The 15,503-nt window shown below is 41.4% G+C and overlaps 2 protein-coding genes across 2 annotated transcripts; both read left to right on the plus strand.

Moving 5' to 3' along the window:
• Positions 1 to 1,555: 1,555 nt before the first annotated feature.
• ACET3X_007592 (uncharacterized protein) lies at positions 1,556 to 3,204 on the plus strand (the record flags this gene model as incomplete). The annotated part of the gene is made up of 3 exons (XM_069453755.1): positions 1,556 to 1,892; positions 1,953 to 2,527; positions 2,584 to 3,204. 3 exons carry the CDS (start codon positions 1,556 to 1,558, stop codon positions 3,202 to 3,204), a joined length of 1,533 nt encoding a protein of 510 aa, XP_069304755.1.
• A 592-nt stretch (positions 3,205 to 3,796) lies between these two features.
• ACET3X_007593 (uncharacterized protein) lies at positions 3,797 to 5,934 on the plus strand (the record flags this gene model as incomplete). The annotated part of the gene is made up of 2 exons (XM_069453756.1): positions 3,797 to 5,501; positions 5,552 to 5,934. 2 exons carry the CDS (start codon positions 3,797 to 3,799, stop codon positions 5,932 to 5,934), a joined length of 2,088 nt encoding a protein of 695 aa, XP_069304756.1.
• Between the last annotated feature and the right edge of the window lie 9,569 nt (positions 5,935 to 15,503).

The following is a 15,503-nucleotide window of genomic DNA, read 5'->3' on the forward strand; positions in this document are numbered from 1 at the left end:
GCACCTGTTGTAGGGTGCGCTTGTTGTGCAAAAGAAGGCGAGATGGAACGTGTGGAGATTCTTTGATCGCGATGAGGCAGATCTAGACTGTCCAAACATGCTTACGTCGTCGAAGAGGTTTGTCGACACGAAGCGTCGCATCGCATCGCTCAGAGGATATAAAGGTCATCGCTCGACAGATACACTGATCCAGAGCAGGTCGAGACTGTGGATAGAACCATTGTGTATTCAAAGCCTCACCACACCACCAACTACCTATTCCCTGACTTCGACATGCGCAAACCTAAACATCTGCCCTCTTCAGCGACCGCGCTCGGCACCCAAAACAACCCGAGCATACCTCCAAACGCCAAACTCGATATTGCTACGACAGCCCAAAGCAAGCCCGAGCGTCGCACGAAGAGGTATCGCGCAATCGAGCGTCCTGACGGCATCATCGTCGAACGTCCCCGATATCGACCTGCAGGCTCATCGCAGAAGCCAACAATCAAGTTCAAACAGAAGCCGGTCCCTTCAAACTACAATGGCACGCAGCGCAAATCTCCGGAAAAACCAAGGTCGAGCGATACAGGATACGACCTTGTGGGCATGGGCACGTCTTTCTGTATCGTGTCTACGGATAATATCGGCAGTGACGTCTTGGTCGGGCTTCTAGGAAGAGGCAGAGCAGGATACAACGAAGAGGCTACATGCGAGAATGCAAGTGTTCATGTAGTCGCAGGTAGAATTGAGGAGCAGCTCTGCCACGGATCTACACCGATGGCCCGGTTCCTAAGCGAGGAAGGGCCTTGGAGTTCTTTTTCTCTCGAACAAGTGCCAAAAGAGCTTTTGAGATCTTACACACCTCCAGCATCAGAAGCGTCCAAGGGTACTGCTGTTGGGTGAGCTTCGGCACTTTGCTGCATCTGATTGTACCGAAGTCCTCTAATTCTTGTCAATGCACGCCCCAAGAAACGCCCCTGAGCAAGTTGCGCGTGTTATGAATCAAGTCCACTACTGGCAGTCCTGCTGTTGCATTATGCTCGGACAACTACAATCACCATCCATGTGCCTAACCCACAGCGGCTATTTGGGGGCCAAAACAATGAGAGAGATGTTCGCAGGACGAGCCTGGGAAGCCAAGCTGCGGCTGCAAACGATCTGCGTTCTGTAAGACAACGCCCGTAGTAGTGCAACTACGTACATATCGATAACTCTACTGGCCAACATCCACATTTGCCGTCGCAATAAACCTGCTCGACATTGGGACACTTTGCGATCATGCCCGTCCCAGCATTGAGATGACATGAAGCGCCATGCCATAGTCCGTTCTGCGACTCTGGCAGGCCTGAAATACGCCACAAGACGCTCGCAGCCGCAGTGGTGATGACGGCATAGCTCCACAGGTGGTGGCATTGGCGTCCGCATCTGGGCTACTAGCTCTGCAGTGAGCCGTTCTCCGCTTGTCTCACGACTGCTTGTGCTATTTATCTAGGCTCGCCCGCCATCTGCATGGTGGGCGGGCCTGAACTGCGATACTACCGTCTAATCGCTGGTGGCAGTTCAACCTAGCAAAATGGCGCTTTTCGATGTGCTCAACCAATTCGCAGACACTAAAACAATCCTTCTTTGCTTGGTAGTCGTACTGGCCCTCACAATATGCGCTACTGCCTCGCTACCCTACTCGCATCGCATACCTGCAGATGCGCCGCCTCAAGTCAGCGATGATCTCCCCGTTGTTGGAGCTCTTGGCTTCTGGACTCAACGGTGGAACTGGTGGAGCCAGCGACGTGACCAGTCCAAAACTGGTACTTTCTCCTTCCATGTGGGACCGAACATGGTCGTCGCGCTCTCTGGAGACAAGGGACGTCAAGTGTTTTTCGAGTCGAAAGATTTGGGCTTTACTGAGGGCTGTAAGTGTCCCTGCACCAGCTACATGTGAGGCATGCACTGACTACCTACAACACATTCAGACTCTGTCCTATTCGGTGCCACGCCTAAATCAACCAAGGACATTACTGAAGAAGACAAGAATCTTGGTTTCGATGCCTGGTTTCAACGTCGCCTTACCTACCTACTGAAGCACGAGCAATTCCGCCGCAGGCTGCCTGTTCTTATATCCGACACAAAGGAAGCCCTAGAAGCCATCAAGAACGATGTCAGCGGCCGTACGAATCCCTTTGAGAGCCTTTATCGTATCATATTCCGCCTCACTATTCGCATGGTAGGTCCTACTGAGATCGCCGAGGATCCGAACAAGCTGGAAGATGCCTTGAAGATGTTCGAGTTGATTGATAGAAGCTCGACCGCTACGTCGGTGATCTTTCCAAAACTACCCTCACCATCTATCATCCAACGGACATATGCGGGCGCGCGACTTTACATGATGATCGACAATATCATCAAAAAGCGCGCGGCGAGTGACGAGAAACATGAGGATGCTCTACAACACATGCTCGATCAAGGCGACCGTGCTGTGAGGATCGTCGAGTTCATTGTTGGAGCGTTGTTCGCCGGGCTGATCAATAGCGGTATCAACGCAGGCTGGGTAAGTGGATCCAGATGTGCATACTGTATAGACGTGAGAAGACTGAGCTTGGTTAGGTAATCTGCTATCTTGCGACCTCGCCCGACTGGCTCGCCAAAGCGAAGGATGAGATCTGCAGCACTGCGGCGAGGTATGCCAAGGATCCTAACGCACCCTTGCGCGATCAGCTCGACGACGTACCTATAGAAGCGTGGGAGGCGGAATTTCCGATCATAGACTTGTGTCTCCGCGATTCTTTGCGACTGAACCTTCTCGGTACCGCCTTCAGGCAGAACATCAGCGATAGAGGCATACCCACTGGCAATGGCAATGAAGTCATCCCCCCTGGTGCATTCGTTACTTATGCCACGGGAGACATCCATCTCAACCCAGATGTCTATACTGATCCTCACAAGTGGGATCCTGCTCGATACCTACCAGAGCGCGCAGAGGACAAGAAGAAGGCGGCACATGGCTTTATCGGTTGGGGATCAGGACGACATCCCTGCCTGGGCATGCGCTTCGCCAAGTTGGAGCAGAACATTATCACCGCCTACTTCATCGCGACGTTTGACTTCACGCTTGAAGACGAGAGCGGCAAACAACTTCATGTCGCCCCTTTGGTTGACCACAATCGGCACTCAGCTCACAAACCGGCCAAATTGCAGTTCCTCAGGGTCAAAGCGAGGGAAGAATAGATGATCTCCTCTCAGACGTCCGCATGAATACACATCCAGCAACAGTCATGCTTCCTGTTGCCAAAACTTGGAGTGAATGGAGGCCGCTTTTCACATTCGAGATGAACTTGTTGGCATGTTGCAGAATCTTGAAGGCATCACGTGAAAACCGAAGTTCAATACTCAATAGTGCGTATGTAGCTATGACTTCTCTTCTTATCAGCGTGCGCATCAAAGGCAAGAACTCTGGAAGGAGTCACCTGCTTCAAGAATAGCGTCTTGGCGCGACGTGTCACACCTACCCACCTCAGTCAACGAGCAGCCGCCAGGGACTATGATGCACCACCAACACTTCTTCTGTGCTCTGAACTGCAGTATTAAGTCCGCTTCTTACGATCTGGCGAGGCTCTTCAGGTAATTACCCCACCATATTCACTCATTACGTCACCAACCCATTGATCACATGCAGGTACCGCGATTGCCGCAGTCGTGACAGGTCCTAGTACGCACAAAGCACAAATGAGCGTGTACCAAATTCACGAGAAGTCCACCACAACAACTGGCGTCTAAACTCAACCGTCCAAGTTACATATCACACCCAGTCCACATCGCAATGGCCCCAACAACATCACTCAGTTCTGGTCCCAGGAAAAGACGCGTAGCGAGCCCTGGAAGTGGCATCAAGACCCCGACCCTTCCACGGGAACCTGCGATACCGGACACCACTCCCGAAAGTCCGCAAGATGGCCAATACTCTGATACGAGTGTGCGATCAGACAACGTTGATTCCCACCTGCTGCAGAATCACGGCCTACTCAGCCTACCATGCGAGCTTATTGAGATGATAGCCTCAAATCTCCTCGCCACTACGCACATTCTTAACCTTGGACGTGTCAACAAACGGATTAACGGGATCGTTCAGCAAACCATCGTGCGCAACCTGACCATATCTAGCAGGAATATCAGAGAGTTTCTCGAAATGCTCGTTGGCAACGCCGAGCTTACCAGCAAGATATCTAGTGCTGATTTCGGAGATTTCGGATACAGCCGCCGCGGAGAACATTTGTACGCAGGTCCGATGAGAATCCGCCTGAATTTCCTAGAAACTCTTCGCACCGCCGTCGCTGCGACTACCGGGCGGATTATTGACTGGAGCCCGGTTAAAGAAAATAACAAACCTGTTGGTTCTGTATGGAAGCAAGACTCAGCCTTCTTTCTTAACACTCTCGCAATATGCTGTCCAAGCATCAAGTCAGTGACCATTCAACTACCCGAAGCTAGACCGTTTCACTCAGGCCAACCTCCACGTCCGGCACACCGTGCTCCATCATCTTTCCCTGCTCTGAACCCAGAGTTACTGCCCGTTGCTCCATTTCAGGGTCCAGCGTTGAAAGTGTTCCAGGCGGGGCTCGAAGCTCTCACAATCTCAGAGAACACAAGATGGAAGGGTCCTCCCACAGTCGAGATCCTTGAGCCATACAACCTCAAATGGAGGAACATGGGAACACACATTATTACTTTGGCAGGCTTCTCAAAACTAAAGCGACTTGATATACCCATGGATATCTTAGGACGTCCGCACGACATCGTGTTCTCCGACACCGGTAGCCCAAGTGTGACAAAACACGATGGACCAGCGTCTGTGGATCGTGGGCCTCCAGTTGGCAAGACGCTGGCGGAGCTACGTTCCAAGGTCTTGCCGCTTTCCATACAGTATCTGTACTTGAGGTCATGCAACAAATGGATGTTTGCCCTTTTGCAGAGAATAAACGAAGTTCCCGTGGAAAAGTTGAGGCTTAAGCACGTCGAGCTCTCTTTCAAGTCATCGCCCAACAACCTTTTGGCACAGTGCGATGCCGTAGATCTGGGTCGACTGGATTGCGTTCAATTATTTGCAGATCTTGATCGTAAAGGAATCAAAGTCACTTTCCACACCGAACCGCAACGGATTCTTGTCGACATGCGCAAAGAGCTCGAGGCGCTTTCCTGCTTGACGACTATGGAGGTCTGGCACTACGCGGTTACGCACGCGCCGTTGTCCAAGTGGAATCTAGAAGCCAGCAGGAAGCGCCGTTCGCTGAAGATGGGATTTAGATATTTCTTACAGCACGCTGACCACCACTCGGAGCTCCTCAACAGCCCCACTTTCGACTTGGAGTCGTGGACACAGGGCGCCTTCTTCCACGGTACCAGGAATAGCAAATGGGATCCGCAGCTTCGAGATTCCAAGCTGAAGGTAAAAACAGTCGGATCCGATGGATGGAATGAGAGGGCCCTTGGGAAGCGTGCGTTGAAGCGACGACTTTCGCCGTTATTGAGTAAGCTCTGGACCAAAGGGGCAAGAACAGTAGGCTGACCAACATCACAGATTTGGATACCTATCAGTTTGGTTTCCGAACCGAGCAGGATCTTGCACCACCACCTAAAGAGTTTCGATTCCTTGGTGCTCGTTTTATTGTCGTACATGGCACGCGCGCGCAGTCCTCAAACCAGCATCGAGACACAGCGAAGATACCTCGTGCGCACGAGGAGAAGCCGAAGCGCTCGAAGCAGATTGACCACATGGAACTTGTAACACACACAAAAATCGAGGCTCATGATCTGGAAGACGACATAGAAAGGCTGCAGCTAGAATCTGGCAACAATATTAGCACATGCTTCCAGTTCAACGCAGCACTGTGGGCCAGTGTCAAATGGCAGATGTTCCTACAACCAAAGACGGTCACACATTTCACGAGGTGTCCGGAGTAGCCTATCGCTGTGTAGACAAGGCAGAAGAAGATGGCGAGCAGCAATGGCCCCTAGACGTTAGGCTTATCGTTTGTCGGCATATGTTTAGTGTAGATTTTCTCCAAGAGCTGATAACTGTACCGCATCATTCCTAGATGTGGAAAATATCTCATGAATCGCGGCTGTGAAATGCGCCGCTTGAACTAGCTACGTAGGGATCAGGGAGTGAAGGCCTGGCTACACGTGACATGACCGTGCGCTTCCCAAGATAAAACTTACCCTGAATTTGATATATGTAAGCGTACCACACGAAAGCTTGGTCCACAAATAAGTCCATGAATTCGTAATACGCTGGTGGTACTCTATAGATGCCTGTGTGCAAGTCAACCACTCGTCGCTGTTGCCTATCTCCATATTGCTACCTTGCGTCCACGCCGCCATATCACACCGGCAAGTTCCTGATCCAACCCCGACCCAAGATCCTCTGGCTTGTCCATCATGTCCCATCCGCCCTCCGTCTCCTCCTCACCCCACAAACGTACGACCATTAACGACCTCCCCGATGAATTACTGCTCAACATCGGCGCGCAATTTAGGAATCGCAACCGCAATCGGGATCTTGGAAGTCTTGCGCTTGCATCTAAGAGATGGCAGCCTATCGCGCAAGAATGGCTGCTCATAGAGCCGCGGTTCAATCTCACTTTCATCGATGGGTACATGTGGGAAGTGGGCCATCGGTCGCACTTGCTGTCGCGCGTGGAGAGGTTAGAAATCTGGAGTCGCAGTGAAGGAAGAACTTCAATGACAAGCCATGTCAGCCGCGCCGGAATATACGTATACCTCACCGATGCCACCTATGTTCCGATCCCTGCCCCAGATCGCATAACGCAGAAAGCTGAATTCATGAAAATATGCAAGACCATGATCCAACACTACGCCACCAACGAACAACACGCGACAGACTGGATCGACTCTCTAACGACGGACATCGTTCCCGCGCTTTTCGGCGTCCTTCTTTGCGCGCTGCCGAACTTACGTGAACTGAAGATCGGCGATGCGTGGCTAATGGACTTCCCTTTCTTCGCCAACACGCGTTCTCCGTCCGCCATCGCGAACCCTCCACATCCAGAGCTGTGGAAACACAGCTTCCTCAGTGGCGCGCTTGCAGCCACACTGCCTCGTCTAACAGTCCTCGAGGTACCAAGCGACATGACGGCTTTGGTGTGCGGCCGTGGCATCAGCACGCTTTTCGATTTCCGACGTTTCGAGACTCTGCAGGAAATCACCCTTACCATGAAAGCAATCGAAGGTCATATCATCTTCCGCCAAGCAACCTCTCACGCCAACCCACAAGAGATCTTTCCGAGGACGCTGGAAACATTGCGCATCAGTGAGGCGACGCATGTCACGGCCAATTTCCTGAACGACTTGTGTCTCGCCAAGAAAAGGTCCTGTTTCCCCAACCTGAAGCGCGTCGAAGCTTACCACATTTTATATCTGGAGGAAACGAGGGCTCTTGCCGATCTGGCACATTGTCTAGACCCAATAGACGATGTACGCGCCATGTTCCGCGATGCAGAGATTGCGGTGTATCTCTATTTCCCGCCGTGGAGCATGAAGACGTGGAAGTCAGAACATGGCACGCCGTGGAGCATGAAGACTGAGCCGGATCAGCTACGTCGTGGAGAATATGCATGTTATCGGAAAGCAATGGGTCCCTTTGGGGTGCACCAGGAACCGATGAATAGGATTGAGGTTGAGTGGGACGCTGAGGGGGACGCGGTCATGCTCTAGGACATGAGAAGGTGCATGTTCATGGCAATGATTGGAATGTAAGGGGGTGTCGGATACTAGGGTTTAGGTCTTGTCCAGGAAGCATCACCCTACAGTAGATTGGTACGAGCGTTTGGATACAAAAGACAGTGAGTGTGATCTGCATCATGTGTAGAATTGGCGCGAGGTCGTTGTACTTAGATAAATTCCAATTCTGAATGAGGATATGATAATTTTAAGTAAAACATCTACTAGAGTATTTTTGCAACGCAAGCTACACTCTATAAGGAGTAGTTATAAGTAATAGTATTTATTTTATACTATAATTGAATAGTAGGGGATAGCTCTATATTCTAATAATATACTAAGGAAAGTAATAATAATAGTTTATACTAGTTTTCCTATACGTAAAGTGTAGGTTCAGAGTAAGTTCCTTATCTATAGAGATAATAAGAGAAGTATTTATATTAGGACCTTAGTACCTTTCTAGCTGAGCTATATCCTATACGTTATAAAGAGATATATAGAAAATATTATAAATATAATAATAAGGTAGTAGAAGTAAGTAATATACTTATAACCTAACTATATTTTAGACTTAAAATAGTATAATATACTTACTAGAAAGCTTTTTACTAAGTTAGTTAACTAGGTTAATATACTTTATACTAAAGAGAATAGAGTCTTTTTTATAAAAGATATTTAGCTTATATTTCTTATTATAGTAGTAACTTTAATACTCTTATACTTTTAATAAATAACTTATTACTACTATATATATACTTAATAAATACTAAACTCTATCTACTATATCTAGTACCTCCCCCTCTTACCTACTATCCTTAGGAGGTATTATAAGTAAAGGGTACTTACTATAAATAAAGTAGAAAGGAGTAGCTTTTTATTAATTTATAAATAGAGTTATCCCTCTTAGGCCTTAAGGATAGGGCTTATAGTATTATCTTATATTATATTACTAGGAAATTTATAAACTAAGCCTAAACTATCTTAGTATATCTAGAAGTCTCTTTTTACTTATAATACCTTTCTATCTACTCTACTTATATTATACTATATATATACTTATATCCTAGATTCTTATTATAATTACTACTAATACTATTTAGAGATTAAGCTCTATTATATTATAGTAATTATAGTAATTATAGTAATTATAGTAATTATAGTAATTATAGTAATTATAGTAATTATAGTAATTATATTAATTATAGTAATTATAGTAATTATAGTAATTATAGTTATAGTTATAGTTATAGTTATAATTATAATTATAATTCCTTTTAAGTAGCTATAAAGCCTATATATTACCTTTATATATTACTACTATAGTTACTATAGCTATAAAAGCTATTATAGCTATTATACTATACTTATTACTATTACGTACCTAAATCCTATTATATTATATCCTAAGCCTTTAATATTATTAAATTAATTATCTACTACTTATACTTATCTTAGCTCCTTAATAATATTTATAATATATAGTAGCTAGTCCTTAAAGTCTTTATTATAAACCTCCTCTAAGTACTTATACTACTTATTAGTTATTATAGTACTAGTAACTTATATTTAGCTATAGCCTTTATAGACGTTTTTTTATTATTATTATAGTATATTTAGAGACCTTTTTTAAGATAAAGCGCTAACTAAGTAACTATAGGCTTATACTTATATTTAGTACTACTAGTATATATATAGTATATTATAAACGCTAGATACTAAAGATATATAATAGTATAATACGCCTTCTAGATATAAGATATAACCTTCTAACTTATACGCTATCCCCTACTATATTCTACTATCTTCTACTATCCTTTATTATTTCTACCCTTTATAACCTTTATAGCTATACTTTATAACTACTACTACTACCTCTGCTACTACTACCTCTACTACCCCTACTACCCCTTCTTAAGAATAATTAACTAGCTACCTATAGTATAGCTACTACGACTACTTAATAATTAGCTTTAGTTAGAGGAATATTAATAGTAGTATAGTTTATACCTTATTCTCTTATTCTTATAGTATTTCTTTAAATTCTTTCTTCTTAAGCCTAGAATACTAGTCTTTAAATACTTTTTTAATATTAATTACTTAGTTATATAGCTATCTCTTAGTCTCTTTACTCTACTTACTAAAGGTTAGGTAGGTAAGGTAGTTGAATAAAAGGAAATTAATAAAGTAGTAAGTATTAGTATAAATAATCTCTTTATACTTTATAACCCTCTTTAAATACTATATTTTAGTCTACTTATAAGTTATTTTTATAATAATATTACTAACCTTAAACCTCTTTATAAGGTACTAGCTAATAGATTTACTATTACTAAGGATTTAGAGTATTAGAGGTATTTATTCCTTTAGCTCTTTACTAACTACTAGATTTAGCTCTTAAGTATATATAGTAGTAGGGCTTATATTATTTATATTTAATAGATTAAATAACTCTTTACTAGAGAGGGTATACTAGCCTAGCTAAATAGCTATAATAAGTTACCTTTAGAGATATATATAGTAAGATACTTAAAGTTAGTATTAGTATAAAGGTTAGAAGTAGCTAGGCTTTTATAGAAATATATAAAATTCTAAGTAAGCTTAATTAGAGTAAAGATACTATATCCTCCTCTCTTTATAATATATTATAATTATATTACTAGCTAATACTAGTAATCCTTATTAGACCTTTACTAAGGTTTCTAATAAGTTTCTTTTTTAGTTACCTTTAGTAAATTTTTTTAACTTTAGTTTTTATATATAGATATTAGAGCTTTACTACTATAAAATACTAATTAGTCTAGCGTTTAAATTATATTATTACTTTATCTTTTTTATTAACTTTTATAACTAATAAGTAGAGGGATAGCTACTTTTTACTTTTTTAAAGTTTTATTTTAATAATACCCCCCTACTTATAGAAAATAAAAAATTATAACTTATATATTATATATATACTAGACCTATATATCCTAGAGAAGAGTAAATAACTTATTAGCTTTATTTATACCTTTACTAGCTAGTATAATAGTAGTACTTATAAAGAGGACTTTAATAATAAATACTAAGTCCCTAAGTATATAGTTAAATTCTTTTTTAGTAAACTTATATAATAGGCTAAAGGATTAAATATAAGTCTAGAACTTATACTTAAAGTTACTTTTAAAGGGGTTAATCTTAATAATAACTTTATACTTACTATACTATTTAATAGTAGCTACTATAGTTATTAAAAGGGTTACTAAACCCTTTAAAACTAAGTACTTTATATTTATAATAATATTATATATAATAACTTTTATATTAAAGATACTAGAGTTACTAGAGTTACTAGATATACTAAATATACTAGATATACTAGATATACTAGATATATTAAAGTGTAGGAGTTAAGAGAAGAAAATTTAAGTTATTTAAATATCTCTTTATTCTTAAGTACTATAGTTTAAAAACTCCTCTTCTCCCTAAACTCCTTTTCTCCCTAATATTACTATAACTTTTTAGAACTACCTTAACTTTAGGGCTTTAGCTTTAACCTATCTATTATTAACTATATATAGCTATATATAGTAAAATATAGTGTTTAGGAAATACACCTTTACTATAATTTATTATAGTATCTTTTAATAGTGTTATACTTATATCTTTTACTAGTACGTTTATTATTTAAATATATTTAATAATATAAAAGATTTAAGTATTATATATATTAATAAGCTACCCCTAAAAGTCTTCTAAGATTTAGAGGAGTATAAACCTAAAGTCCTTTAGTACTTTTACTATACTAAACCTAAGAAGAACCTTATAAGAGAGACTAAGGTTAGCTATATTATAATAAAGGAGAGGGTAGAGGAGACTATAATAATAATCCTAAAGAGGAAAGGGTTTAAGTTAATATTTATTATATATATTAATATATATTACCTTATTAAGCTTATTAAGTATAGCTACTTAGTTATAGTAGCTTTAGGCGTTAGTAAAAAGACTAAGGAGTAACTATATTAATAAATCCTAAATATTAATAAGGTAGTTAAAGAGAGAGATCTAAGTATTATAGAAAAAGAGTTAACTTTAGCCTTTATAGACTTTTTTTTTATTATTATAGTATATCTAGAGACCTTTTTAAGATAAAGTACTAACTAAGTAACTATAGGCTTATACTTATATTTAGTATAGCTAGTATATATATAATATATTATAAATAGTAGATACTAAAGATATATAGTAGTATTATATACTTACTAGAGATAAGATATAACCTTCTAACTTATATACTATCCCCTACTATTCTTTACTATTTCTACCCTTTATAACTTTTATAGCTACCCTTTATAACTACTACTACTACCTCTACCTCTTCTTAAGAATAACTAACTAGCTACTTATAGTATAGCTACTACTATCTAATAATTAGCTTTAGTTAGAGGAATATTAGTACTAGTACTATCTATACCTTATTCTTATATCCTTATAATATTTATTTAAATTCCTTCTCCTTAAGCCTAAGATATTAATCCTCTATTACTTATTTAATATTAACTACTTACCTATAATTTTTTATTTTCTATAAGTAGGGGGGTATTATTAAAATAAAACTTTAAAAAAGTAAAAAGTAGCTATCCCTCTACTTATTAGTTATAAAAGTTAATAAAAAAGATAAAGTAATAACGTGATTTAAACGCTAGACTAATTAGTGTTTTATAGTAGTAAAGCTCTAATATCTATATATAAAAACTAAAGTTAAAAAAAATTTACTAAAGGTAACTAAAAAAAGATACCTATTAAACCTTAGGAGGGTATAATAGGGATTACTAGCTATTAGCTAGTAATATAATTATAATATATTATAAAGGGGAGAGAGGATATAGTATATTTACTATAACTAAGAAGGGTTATATAAAAACCTAGCTACTTCTAACCTTTATACTAATACTAACTTTAAGTATCCTACTATATATAATTAAATTATATATAATTAAATTATATATAATTAAAATATACTATATATAAATACTATATATCCCTTAAGGTAACTTATTATAGCTATCTAGCTAGGCTAGTATACCCTCTCTAGTAAGGAGCCCCTTAACCTATTAAATATAAATAATATAAGCCCTATATATACTTAGGAGCTAAATCTAGTAGTTAGTAAGGAGCTAGAGGAGTAAATACCTCTAATACTCTAAATCCTTAGTAATAGTAAATCTATTAGCTAGTACCTTATTAAGAGGTCTAGGGTTAGTAATATTATAATAAAAGTAACCTATAAGTAGACTAGAATATAGTATCTAAAGAGGGTTATAAAGTATAAGGAAATTATCTATACTAACACCTACTACCTTATTAATCTCCTTATATTTAGCTACCTTACCTACCTAACCTTTAGTAAGTAAAGTAAGGAGACTAAGAGATAGCTATACTACTAAGCTATTAATATTAAAAGGGTACTTAAGGACTAATATCCTAGGCTTAAAGAGAGGGAATTTAAAAAGATACTATAAAGATAAGAGAATAAGGTATAGGCTATACTACTATTAATATTCCTCTAACTAAAGCTAATTATTAAGTATTAGTTATAGCTATACTATAAGTAACTTATTAGTTATTCTTAGGAAGGGGTAGTAATAGTAGTAGTAGTAAAGGCAGTAGTAGTTATAAAGGGTAGCTACAAAGGTTATAAAGAGTAGAAATAGTAAAGGATAGTATATATATTAGAAGGTTACGTCTTATAGTCTCTAGTCTATATATAATACTATTATATATCTTTAGTATCTAGTATTTATAATATACTATTGTTACAAGGTAACAAGGAATTGCTTCCCTTTCATGCAGGTCGTATGAAGGAAGACCATCGGGCGGACACGATGGACGAAAGTGGATCTAGGGCGGGGCCCAGATCACGTGAAAGGAATGGCATCCCGCCAAGACCTGGCCTCTGGGAGGCCAGTGAGGATTGGGAGGTCACGGCCCTCCTAGGCCTCCCTCTTGGAAGGGAGGGTAAGGAGGACAGGACCTATGGCAATGGGTATAAGAATGTGTTGGATCTCATTATTACACTCGTTGTGGTTAACTCAAATAGTTCATCTCTTACACAGATTGTCAACTAGTTATTCTATCGTTTATAGAATTGGTATTGTTTATCCTTTGGTTACAACGATAACTCTTTTCCACCTGATCATTCCATACGATACCTCACGGACTACCGCTTTAGTCTACCTCGCCTTAGTACGGACCGAGCCTAGAGAAGTATAGCCTAACCCCGTGTAACACTTTAACCACCTTGGATATCAGTGGACGTTTAACCAACAGGACAGCCCGATTAAGATTCAACAATGGCTCATCAGGGAAACGCGCAGAACAACAGGGCTCAGGGTCAGGGACCCTCGACGCCAGCACGCCCTACCCCAGAAAATGATGAGATGCTGGAAGCATCCGATGACGAGGGAGAGAACCCTAACGTCACCGAGCTCAGGAATCTTAGGCAACACACAACCACGCAGGCTCAGCAGATTGCTGAGATGCAGGCAATGATCAATCAGCTTGCAGGGCAACTGATGATGACCCCTAACGAACGACCCGTTGCTACAAAGAAACCCAAGATAGCGTCACCAGAGAAATACGGTGGAGAACGAGAAAAGCTACGAGTATTTCTCACCAACATCGACCTGTACTGCGAGTACAACGAGGTACCCAACGACCAGGAAAAGATCCTCATGGCCAGTACATACATGAAGGATAAGGCTTCCAATTGGATGCAACCCTATGTGGACGATTATCTGCTGGATGCAGAACACATGGGCACCAAAGAAGGAACCCGTACCTTATTCGCAAGTTGGACAGAGTTTAAGCAAGAGATGGGACGCATCTTCGGAGAAGTAGACGCTCAGAACCAGGCAGAGAAGAAGATCACTCGCCTGAGGCAGACCTCGTCAGTATCGGCATACACGGCGGAATTTAAGCAACTACAAGCACGGATCGATTGGGATGATGCGGCACTTCGAACGGTATTCGAAGCAGGCCTCAAAGAGAATGTCAAGGACGGCCTTGTACACCACGATAAGCCCGGGACGCTACACGCTCTGATCGAGCTAGCCACGCGTATCGACAACAGGTTGTGGGAACGAAACGATCAGAAGAAATACTTCCGACCCAACCTGCCCAACATGAAGAAACAGCGTGGTAGATTCGACAGGGATGGCGACGCCATCATGACCGGCAAGGTACAAGAGAAGGCCAAAGACAAGAAAACCCGAGGAGGTAAAAGACACGACGGTCTCTCCAAGGAAGAACGCCAGCGGCGTTACGACAACAAAGCATGTCTCCGATGCGGGAAGACAGGACACTTCGCTAGGGATTGCGAAGAAGAACAAGTCAAACAGGCAGCTGTCAAGATCCGGATGATCAGACAAGGCACGCCTTACCCGGCCGGGATAGAGCCGGATGACAACCTAAGCGACTTAGACCTATACGAAGAGGCACGCTTGGAGGATAAGGAAGGCTACGAAATCGTCCCAAGAGTTAAACCGGACAACGAAGTTCTCACCATGGGCCAGCCAAAGAAGACTGACTGGAAGGTCAAAGGCACCATCGTGATGGAACGATTAGCCAACAACCAGTGTTGGGTATGTGGTAACAAGACACACTACGCCGACGAATGCACGGTTCGCGAACGAATCATGATTACCGGCCCGAATGCCGAAGAAATTGGGTATCAGGCGATACACCAACAACCCTACTTCGATGATCCAATGGTTGAGGTCGAGGACCAAGAAGCCCACGAAGTAGAAGATACC

This window comes from Alternaria dauci, chromosome 7 (assembly GCF_042100115.1).
Source record: "Alternaria dauci strain A2016 chromosome 7, whole genome shotgun sequence".
NCBI lineage: Eukaryota > Fungi > Ascomycota > Dothideomycetes > Pleosporales > Pleosporaceae > Alternaria > Alternaria dauci.